This window comes from Lactuca sativa, chromosome 8 (genome assembly GCF_002870075.4).
Source record: "Lactuca sativa cultivar Salinas chromosome 8, Lsat_Salinas_v11, whole genome shotgun sequence".
Taxonomy (NCBI): domain Eukaryota; kingdom Viridiplantae; phylum Streptophyta; class Magnoliopsida; order Asterales; family Asteraceae; genus Lactuca; species Lactuca sativa.
Window position 1 is genome coordinate 303,667,429 of NC_056630.2, and position 11,827 is coordinate 303,679,255.

Sequence of the window (11,827 nt, forward strand, 5' to 3'; positions counted from 1 at the left end):
CGGTGATGCAGACTTAGGTGGATGTTCAGATTCAGGCAAAAACACAACGGGTTATGTGTTCATAATTGGAGGTACAACAATCAACTGGATGTGAAGGTTACAAAAGAGTGTTGCTCTTTCAGCCATAGAAGCAGAATACATGGAACTTACAAAAGTTGCCAAAGAGATCATATGGTTGAATAGTTTCTTGTCAGGACTTGGAATGCATTAGGAGGATTATGTATTGCATTACGGCAACCAAAGTGCAGTGCACTTAGCAAAGAATCCAGTGTTTCATAGTAGAACGAAACACATTTAGATGAGGTACCATTTTATTCGAGATTTAATCAATAAAGGAACTCTAAACTTGAAGAAAATCCTTGGAATGAAGAATCCAGTTTATATGTTCAGTAAGGTTGTTACCAGTGTGAAGTTAAGGCTTTGTATGGCTTCAAATGGCCTTGAAATAAACTCTTGAATATTATTCTATATGCAGCTTCTGTAAAGTGTATTCCATCCCAGTAAGCATACGCATCCGGGTCATCACACACAGTCGCAAGTACATGTCCACATTGCGCTGACAGATTGAAGTTGTAGTTGTATGGGCCTCCACCTCCACAACACGACTTCAAAACCGGATTTGTGAATCCTGAAATATTTTGAATTCCATCCCAACATGAACATAAATCAAGATACTAAATTACTCAATAACATGGTAAATCATGGAGCACTAGCAATATTATAACATTTTTTGTACCAAATTTAATAGGAGAATAGATAATCTGCATGGCAGCATTGTAGTAGTCAGCATAGATGATGATGACATTCGGATGAAGCTCTCGAAGGTGGTTTAGTTTCTTTATCAGCAGATCATTGTGGTATTCGACAAGTTCATTGTACCTGATGAGACAACCGGTTCTGTTATCGTAATCTTTTTTGTTTCTAGAAGCACGAACTGTTAGAATTGAACTAGAACACCCAATTGGAAAGGTTCCTGGAACAACCAGTGTTTGAGCCCCCATATCGATTAGCTCCTGTATTCAAAACTATTAGAATCAGTTAAACCCATGAGAAAATCATACACTAGAATAAAAAATAAATTAAAATTGTGAATGGTGTTCTTGTTGGAGGTGATAATTTAAAATATATTTTGAATGATTTGCGTAGTTACATTGACTGCTGAGATGATGGTATCAATTACAAGAGGAACGTATGATTCGACCTCCTCGATTGGCTTATAGTCAAATATTGGATTGTTGTAATCGGTTCCACCTATCTCTCCCATTAGGATCAAAGAACGTCCAACTAAGTTTCTACAATCTGCCAACAATTATAATCGATCAATATGACTCACTAAATAGTTTTGAATCTCAAAACTATAAACAAGAATCTTCGACTTTTTAGATAATTATAATCCCAATATTATATATATATATATATATATATATATATATATATATATATATATATATATATATATATATATATATATATATATATATATATATATGCACGTGCATGTATACTGTATAAGGACTATTATTATAAAAGCCCTGAATTTTTAACGCGTAATTGGAAAAAGCCCTAATATTTTTTTACTATTGCTATGGCCACAACTTTCTTGTAGAATTATCACTCTAGCCCACTTAACGGGATTCATGGTTATCTTGGTTAATTGTTTTTCAAAATCAGTCCTAAAAAGTTCAAATTTGGTCGCTGAGGTTTGCAAAAAATTACATCACATGATTTTTTAACTTTATTTTTCGTGTTTGTATATTTTATTTATTTTCGGTTTTTTTATAAATATATATATATATATATATATATATATATATATATATATATATATATATATATATATATATATATATATATATATACATTTTTTGTTTTCTTTTTTATATACTTTATTTATTTTCATTTTTCAACTTTATTTTTCAACAATTTGATTTTTTTTTTTACCTTTTATACCTTTTGTTTTCTATTTTTTTTTTTTTCTATTTTAGTTATTTATGGTTTTTCTAATGTTTTTATTTATTTTGATTCAAGTAAACGAACTCGAATTTAATATAAATTACTAGAACAAGTTTTTTTTATAGAGACCGATTATTATTATTATTATTATTATTATTATTATTATTATTATTATTTTCTTTTACTTTATTGAAAAATATTATCTTGATTTTAAACTATTGATATCATATATGGAAGTATTATTTAATTTCCAATTTATATCACTCATTGAAACATTAATTCTCAGTAAACAAGTTCATTTTGTTATCTTCATTTTTTGCGTAACATAAATATTATAGCACTAAAGAAAAAAAAAGTAAAAAGAAAATAAGTTGGACCGAAATTATGAATATAAACATAATTATTTTATTTACATGAATAAATAAAAACAAATAATTGGAAAAAAAAATAAGAAAATAAATAAAAATAAATAAAAAGATGAAAAAATTAAAATTTAATACGAAAATAATATGACAAAAAAAACTAAAAAACTCTAATATACTCTATGTATACACTAAAAAAATAGAAAACAAAAGGTAAAAAGGTAAAAGAAAATCAAATTATTGAAAAATAAAGTTAGAAAATGAAAATAAATAAAGTATATTCAAAAAAGAAAATAAAAATTGTATTTATATTTATTAAAAAAACCGAAAATAAATAAAGTATACAAAAAACGAAAAATAAAGTTAAAAAATCATGTGGTGTAATTTTTTGCAAACCTCAAAGACCAAATTTGAAATTTTAGAACTGATTTTGAAAAAAAATTAACCAAATTGACCATGAAACTCGTTAAATGGGATAGAGTGATAATTCTGCGAGAAAGTTGTGGCCATAACAATAATAAAAAAAAATATATTATACCTTTTTCCAATTACACGTTAAAAATTTAGGGCTTTTATAATATTAGTCCTACAGTATAATCCCAATATACGTATTAATATTTAATCACCTGAGGCGTTGCTGCAAATAGAAGCCAATGATCGTTTAAACCATGCCAATTCAACTCCTAAAGATATGTTTGCTACAGGATCAACAGTCCCTCTTGCTTCATGAAATGATGTATCCAATGCTGTTGCTGCCACGACTGCGTAATTAACTCCTGGTCCCAACGCCACCACATTGTCACTCTCCTTATCGTTCAGAAACGGTGGTATTAGTGGCAAGCCAAGGCTCTCAGCTTGATGAACAAAAAAAAAATATAAAGTCATTAATTCACATAGAACATGAATAACTTTATTCCTTGAAAATTAAATGCAACGTTTAACGCAATTATATTAATACTTTATTAGATGTTATTTACTAGATGTCACATATCTACAACTATTACTATATATGAATTGTTTCAAATCGATGATGAGTTACCCAGGAAATCGATGATGAGGCGTCCATTGGAGGCACGACCGGTGGGTTCATGAAAGAAGGTTTCGCCGTAAGGAAACTGAAGAGACTGAATGTCCGCGTGGGATATGGCAGCGAGTTGTTTAATATTACCCGGGTCGGCCAGGGAGTCGCCAAAGCTAAAGATGAACGTATAGCATCCATTAGCGTACAAGCTTCTATTCCATAACAACGGCTGCAAAATCATTAAGATTAAGCATGTGATGGACCAAGAACACGTAGAAAACTCCATTGCAATATGTTGTTTGAAAAAAAAAAAGGTAATAAAATGTTGTGCCGAAGATAGTGCGGAGCTCTCGTTATATAAAAAACCACTATGTAGAAAACTATCATGAAAAAAACATGCTATGTAATTAACTTTTTGGCTTTTTTAACATGTTTTTCATTTAATTAGTGCATGTTAGGATTCTTGAATTTTCAACATGTTATTGATTTTCTTCGTAAAACTTACCACGAAAAAAAAGTAATGAACAACTACACCCACATTGTTTTTCTCTTTTCTATTAAGTAAATTTCAAAAATGTTGCAATTTTTTTCGACTAAATTCCAAAAATGTTTCCATTATATAAATTTTGTCCATTTCAGAATGTTTTGTTGCGATGACATTCTTGTTCAAATTGAAATTAAATGTCATGATTAAGGGCAGTTCAATTAAAATTTCTTCTTTAATCAGTTTTTTAATGTTTTATAAAATTAATTACAAGATTTGCAAACCTAACCACCCCCCCCCCCCCCCCCCCCGCGACATCTAATGACCCAAAATCAAAAGGTTAAAATCTCGTTTTTACTTGAACATAGAAACATCATTTATTCTTATCAACCATTCAAAACTACATTAAAGTATAAATATTTATCAGAGTACAATTCCAAAATAATAAAATGTAAAACCTGTGTGTGGATGCATTGCGATCATGTCGGATCCTTCCCTTTCGAACTGAAAGTACCGGAAACCATAAAAATAAACTGTAAGCACAAAACTTAGTGAGATCCCCAACATACCACACAGTACACATATATGCCAGCTCAAGGCTATATCGGGTCTATTTCACCCAAGCCTATTTCACCCCCGAGTCTATCCCAACTCATATGTCAGCTCAAGGCTATACCCGAACTATTTCACCCCCCGGGTCTATTTCACCCATGAGTCTATTTCAACTCATGTGTCAGCTCAAGGTTGTACCAGGTCTATTTCACCCCACATACATGTAAAAAACAGGCACACATACATAAAACAAGAATCACAAAGACAACACGCACATAACATATCCTAGTGGGCCGACATTGGTGACTTAGACCCACGCGTACAGTGAGAAGACTCACCTCAATTCGAGATAACCGAAACAAACGCACTGATGCTATCGGGTTCTTCACACTAAACACAACCAAATTATCTGTAGTCAATAATTAAGATATTTCCTATAATCCAAGGTCCAATTCATTATCTTTCATTCCAACAGGTAAAAGACCACATTATCCATCCTAAATCTGACCAACAACTCATGGCCCAACTCCCAAAAACCCAAGGCCCAAAAGGCTCAAAAAACAGCACCTCATAAGTACACCTAAAGTACAAAACTTGTACGCCCCGCATACTGCATGCTGAAGCTTAGAGTACAACCCGTCACAGCAATGAATCAGGGAAAGCATGCACTACACTAAGCGTACACATACGTACGCCCAACGTACCCCCTTGGTGACCATTTCTCATTTTTGGGACTTAATGCTTAAGATGAAAATGTCCAATTCATGTATGCAATGATTATACTCATCATGATCCGATTTTTTATATTTGGTGACCTCAAGAAGGACCAAATATATGGCTCAAAGGTTCAGGAGTAACTTCTACTAACAAGAACCACAACGATGGGACCAAAACATTTCAAACCTTCACCTAAACTAGATCTACATGAGAAAGTCATCAATATTAAAATGTTATACCTACAGAAGAAAGATCAAGGTGAACAAGGTCAGGATCTACAAGCCCTGTTGGAATGTCGCTAATACCCCAATTGTCACTGCTAATGCTTACCGTAACTACTAATGCCCTGCCGCCACTAATACTATTCGTCGCCACTAAAAGTGTCACCGCTAATTGTAGTTATCTCTTTTTTTTTGTTTTTTTAAAAACGTTCTTTATATATACAAAACAAACATTATAAAATTATAAAAACCGTTATAAAAATATAAAAACGTTATAAAAACATATAACCAAAAACACATGCATACATACACAAATAAATATATAATACACATACAAACACACACACACACACACACACAGACACACACACACATATATATATATATATATATATAATACATATATAAAAACACATATACATACATGATACACATACTAATACACAAATACATACATACATACATACATATATATACACATCAAATACACATACACATACAAAATACACATTATACATACAAAAAATTACAATAAACATATATAGAGCATGTGGTGGTGTATAATCCGACGTTGAAGCATAGTGGTAGACTAGTGGCGGTATTCTGGCCAATTTCTGCAGACAACGACGAATTCGAATTCCGGTAGATCTGCAACATCTCCAGCAAGGGACTAAAACAATCCAACAACACCAATGAGTATGTCACATGGGGAAGATAAAGAATAAAAAAAACAGAAAATAATGAGTTGTTGCCGGAGTGGTGACAAAGAGAAATGAGTTCACAGAAGAGGGAAGAATGAGCTGAAGGGGTTATATCTGCGAAGGGAATTAGTGGCGACGGCTTTTAGCGGCGACGACTTTTAGCGATGACAGATAGAGTATTAGTGGCGAAACCTTTGGGGGGGAGGGGGGGGGGGGAACTTTGATGGTCAAAATTTTTGAGTATTATCGGTGACAACTTTTGGGGGGAAACTTTGGCGGTCAAAATTTTCGAGTATTAGTGGTGTCGCCGCTATTGGTATGTACGTTATCGATTTTCAGTCCTTGGATTAGGGACGAAGTCAACGGATAAGGTTTCACCTCATATTTCAACGTGGATCGCAGACAATAGGGATTATCGGCGAAACATTTAGCGGCGATAGCCACCTTTAGCGAAAGTTACGTGTGACTGCTAAAGGTGGATGTCGCCGCTAATGCCCATTATTCTTGTAGTGTAAGTGGTTTCCTATAGTTTGGGTTTATCGAATCTGATGTTGATTTGGGATTTTAGAGCAATAGTTTATGATTTCCCTTCTAGACTCGATTAATGTGGTTACTGTTCTTGTATATATATTTTTTTATATAATCGATTTACAGATTCTCTCAAGCACTGTGAGGTGATTTATTTACTTCATGAATTTAAGGGTTTTCTTTTATTCTAGTTTAAAGAAGATTTACTCTATTAGTGTCATCATTAGAGCCCATTTTTTATTTTATTGAATTTTAAGGGTTCATTCTATAAATATCCAAGATAGAAAACCGACTCTTATTTTCTGGTTTGTAATAAAGTACAATTTTTGTGTATCGTTGATACTTTATGGTTATCCAAATTCTCTTTCTAAGCAAAAAATCTCTAACTTTTTGAATTAAAAAGTATCCCAGTGGACACTAATAAGTCTAAAGGTGATAATAATCATGAAATCCCCTATTACTTTGCTGTTGTAGGGTTTTTTTGGATGATTATTACGTGAGGTTAGTGCAACAATCAGTTTTCTTAGGTCACTCACTCCCTTTGCTGTTTTTCTCTTAATATGATTATTTTGACCCAAAATTGTTTTGGACAAACACTCTATACTGTTTTAAGTGCACATTCAAACACCCCTTTTTATTTCTATATTTATAAGAAAATTATGTGTTTAACTTGTCTTAGCTTGAATTCCAGTGTTCATTTTTGTTCATTAAAAGACAAAATTATCCTCATAAACCCATTAAAACACGAACACATTCTTCTTATAACATACATTAATTTACATTCCAATTTCTTTGATATATTCACAAATTTAACGTAAAATAGCAAAGAAATGTAATGGAGTTCCATTTCATTTCCATCCAACCAAACCAATGGCATATTACAATTCCTTTGGATTCCAATTCCTTACAAAAACATCCTCTAAACCAAAAGCCCATTAATATTGTACTTTTGAAATTAATATTCTTTTTCTTTGAAGTAATTAAATTCAATAGATTCATTATTTACGTAATTATACAATTGGCCAAGAAAGCTACTTCAATCACAACACATACATTTTAATACAAGTACCAAATATCCCCTGCATTAAAAAAAGTACCAAACAGCCCGCTTTGGGTCATAACCGACTCCATATCCATTAAATGCCTACATGGCATCTATTACGGTTGATTTTAATCCAATGAATGGTTACACTACTTAACAGGCATTCTATTTTATTCAACTTTTTTCATTAAACAAGTGTATGCCATTTATTTTATTTTAATTATGTATGTAGCTTACATAAACAATAACAATTTATGAAATATTTGTAGTGCCTTTTAAGTGGCAAGTACATGTCTTTCCATGCTCTGATAGGTCAGCGTTGTATTTGTAATCCCGATAAAGCAACTTCAGCTTGTGATGTTGATGTAGGTGTAGGTGTAGGACACAAGGAATTAAAGCGGGGTGTAGTATATTGGCCATTAAATAAACTCTTGAATATTATTCTATATGCATCTTCTGTAAAGTGTATTCCATCCCAGTAAGCATACGCATCCGGGTCATCACACACAGTCGCAAGTACATGTCCACATTGCGCTGACAGATTGATGTTGTAGTTGTATGGGCCTCCACCTCCACAACACGACTTCAAAACCGGATTTGTGAATCCTAAAATATTTTGAATTCCATCCCAACATGAACATAAATCAAGATACTAAATTACTCAATAACATGGTAAATCGTGGAGCACTAGCAATATTATAACATTTTTTATACCAAATTTAATAGGATAATAGATAATCTGCATGGCAGCATTGTAGTAGTCAGCATAGATGATGATGACATTCGGATGAAGCTCTCGAAGGTGGTTTAGTTTCTTTATCAGCAAATCATTGTGGTATTCGACAAGTTCATTGTACCTGATGAGACAACCGGTTCTGTTATCGTAATCTTTTTTGTTTTTAGAAGCACGAACTGTTAGAATTGAACTAGAACACCCAATTGGAAAGGTTCCTGGAACAACCAGTGTCTGAGCCCCCATATCGATTAGCTCATGTATTTAAAATTATTAGAATCAGTTAAACCCATGAGAAAATCATACACTAGAATTAAAAATAAATTAAAATTGTGAATGGTGTTCTTGTTGGAGGTGATAATTTAAAATATATTTTGAATGATTTGCGTAATTACATTTACTGCTGAGATGATGGTATCAATTACAAGAGGAACGTATGATTCGACCTCCTCGATTGGCTTATAGTCAAATATTGGACCGTTGTAATCGGTTCCACCTATCTCTCCCATTAGGATCAAAGAACGTCCAATTAAGTTTCTACAATCTGCCAACAATTATAATCGATCAATATGACTCACTAAATAGTTTTGAATCTCAAAACTATAAACAAGAATCTTCGAGTTTTTAGATAATTATAATCCCAATATTATATATATATATATATATATATATATATATATATATATATATATATATATATATATATATATATATATATATATATATATATGCACGTGCATGTATACAGTATAAGGACTATTATTATAAAAGCCCTGAATTTTTAACGCATAATTGGAAAAAGCGCTAATATTTTTTTTATTATTGCTATGGCCACAACTTTCTTGTAGAATTATCACTCTAGCCCACTTAACGGGATTCATGGTTATCTTGGTTAATTGTTTTTCAAAATCAGTCCTAAAATGTTCAAATTTTGTCGCTGAGGTTTGCAAAAAATTACATCACATGATTTTTTAACTTTATTTTTCGTTTTTGTATATTTATTTATTTTTCGGTTTTTTTATAAATATATATATATATACATTTTTTGTTTTCTTTTTTTTATATACTTTATTTATTTTCATTTTTCAACTTTATTTTTCAACAATTTGATTTTTTTTACCTTTTATACCTTTTGTTTTCTATTTTTTTTTTTCTATTTTAGTTATTTATGTTTTTTCTAATGTTTTTATTTATTTTGATTCAAGTAAACGAACTCGAATTTAATATAAATTACTAGAACAAGTTTTTTTTTTTTATAGAGACTGATTATTATTATTATTATTATTATTATTATTATTATTATTATTATTATTATTATTTTCTTTTACTCTATTATAAAATTGACAAATATTATCTTGATTTTAAACTATTGATATCATATATGGAAGTATGATTTAATTTCCAAGTTATATCACTCATTGAAACATTAATTCTCAGTAAACAAGTTCATTTTCTTATCTTCATTTTTTGCGTAACATAAATATTATAGCACTAAAGAAAAAAAAAAGTAAAAAGAAAATAAGTTGGACCGAAATTATAAATATAAACATAATTATTTTATTTACATGAATAAATAAAAACAAATAATTGGAAAAAAATAAGAAAATAAATAAAAATAAATAAAAAATGAAGAAATTAAAATTTAATACGAAAATAATATGACAAAAAAAAACTAAAAAACTCTAATATACTCTATGTATACACTAAAAAAATAGAAAACAAAAGGTAAAAAGGTAAAAGAAAATCAAATTGTTGAAAAATAAAGTTAGAAAATGAAAATAAATAAAGTATATTCAAAAAAGAAAATAAAAATTGTATTTATATTTATTAAAAAAACCGAAAATAAATAAAGTATACAAAAAACGAAAAATAAAATTAAAAAATCATGTGGTGTAATTTTTTACAAACCTCAAGGACCAAATTTGAACTTTTAAGACTGATTTTGAAAAAAAGTTAACCAAATTGACCATGAAACTCGTTAAATGAGATAGAGTGATAATTCTACGAGAAAGTTGTGACCATAACAATAATAAAAAAAAAATATATTATGCATTTTTCCAATTATACGTTAAAAATTTAGTGCTTTTATAATATTAGTCCTACAGTATAATCCCAATATACGCATTAATATTTGATCACCTGAGGCGCTGCTGCAAATAGAAGCCAATGATCGTTTAAACCATGCCAATTCAACTCCTAAAGATATGTTTGCTACAGGATCAACAGTCCCTCTTGCTTCATGAAATGATGTATCCAATGCTGTTGCTGCCACGACTGCGTAATTAACTCCTGGTCCCAACGCCACCACATTGTCACTCTCCTTATCGTTCAGAAACGGTGGTATTAGTGGCAAGCCAAGGCTCTCAGCATCATGAACAAAAACAAAAATATAAAGTCATTAATTCACATAGAACATGAATAACTTTATTCCTTGAAAATTAAATGCAACGTTTAACGCAATTATAGTAATACTTTATTAGATGTTATTTACTAGATGTCACATATCTACAACTATTACTATATATGAATTGTTTCAAATCGATGATGAGTTACCCAGGAAATCGATGATGAGGCGTCCATTGGAGGCACGACCGGTGGGTTCATGAAAGAAGGTTTCGCCGTAAGGAAACTGAAGAGACTGAATGTCCGCGTGGGATATGGCAGCGAGTTGTTTAATATTACCCGTGTCGGCCAGGGAGTCGCCAAAGCTAAAGATGAACGTATAGCATCCATTAGCGTACAAGCTTCTATTCCATAACAACGGCTGCAAAATCATTAAGATTAAGCATGTGATGGACCAAGAACATGTAGAAAACTCCATTGCAATATGTTGTTTGAAAAAAAAAAGGTAATAAAATTTTGTGCCGAAGATAGTGCGGAGCTCTCGTTATATAAAAAATCACTACGTAGAAAACTATAATGAAAAAAATATGCTATGTAATTAAATTTTTGGCTTTTTAACATGTTTTTCATTTAATTAGTGCATGTTAGGATTCTTGAATTTTTAACATGTTATTGATTTTCTTGCGTAAAACTTACCACGAAAAAAAAGTAATGAACAACTACACCCACATTGTTTTTCTCTTTTCTATTAAGTAAATTTCAAAAACGTTGCAATTTTCTTCGACTAAATTCCAAAAATGTTTCCATTATATAAATTTTGTCCATTTCAGAATGTTTTGTTGCGATGACATTCTTGTTCAAATTGAAATTAAATGTCATGATTAAGGGCAGTTCAATTGGAATTTCTTCTTTAATCAGTTTTTTAATGTTTTATAAAATTAATTACAAGATTTGTAAACCTAACCACCCCCCCCCCCCTCCCCCGCGACATCTAATGACCCAAAATGAAAAGGTTAAAATCTCGTTTTTACTTGAACATAGAAACATCATTTATTCTTATCAACCATTCAAAACTACATTAAAGTATAAATATTTATCAGAGTACAATTGCAAAATAATAAAATGTAAAACCTGTGTGTGGATGCATTGCGATCATGTCGGATCCTTCCC

At 31.0% G+C, this 11,827-nt stretch overlaps 2 protein-coding genes across 3 annotated transcripts; both read right to left on the bottom strand.

Annotated features, from left to right (window-relative positions):
- Positions 1 to 398: 398 nt before the first annotated feature.
- On the bottom strand, positions 399 to 3,666 carry LOC111913691 (GDSL esterase/lipase At1g28590). The gene is made up of 5 exons (XM_052766777.1): positions 3,355 to 3,666; positions 2,942 to 3,169; positions 1,151 to 1,299; positions 737 to 1,013; positions 399 to 628 (listed from the first exon to the last, which is right to left on the bottom strand). Exons 1-5 carry the CDS (start codon positions 3,620 to 3,622, stop codon positions 399 to 401), a joined length of 1,152 nt encoding a protein of 383 aa, XP_052622737.1. The 5' UTR covers positions 3,623 to 3,666.
- A 4,051-nt stretch (positions 3,667 to 7,717) lies between these two features.
- Positions 7,718 to 11,181, bottom strand: LOC111913709 (GDSL esterase/lipase At1g28600-like). Of its 2 annotated transcripts, XM_052767063.1 has the most exons (5): positions 10,868 to 11,181; positions 10,454 to 10,676; positions 8,712 to 8,858; positions 8,296 to 8,574; positions 7,783 to 8,187 (listed from the first exon to the last, which is right to left on the bottom strand). In XM_052767063.1, exons 1-5 carry the CDS (start codon positions 11,045 to 11,047, stop codon positions 7,895 to 7,897), a joined length of 1,122 nt encoding a protein of 373 aa, XP_052623023.1. In that variant the 5' UTR covers positions 11,048 to 11,181; the 3' UTR covers positions 7,783 to 7,894. The 2 variants fall into 2 exon arrangements, 1 of the variants encoding a protein (XP_052623023.1); XR_008225972.1 differs by having other exon boundaries at positions 7,718 to 8,187; positions 8,296 to 8,438; positions 8,710 to 8,858; positions 10,454 to 11,175.
- Between the last annotated feature and the right edge of the window lie 646 nt (positions 11,182 to 11,827).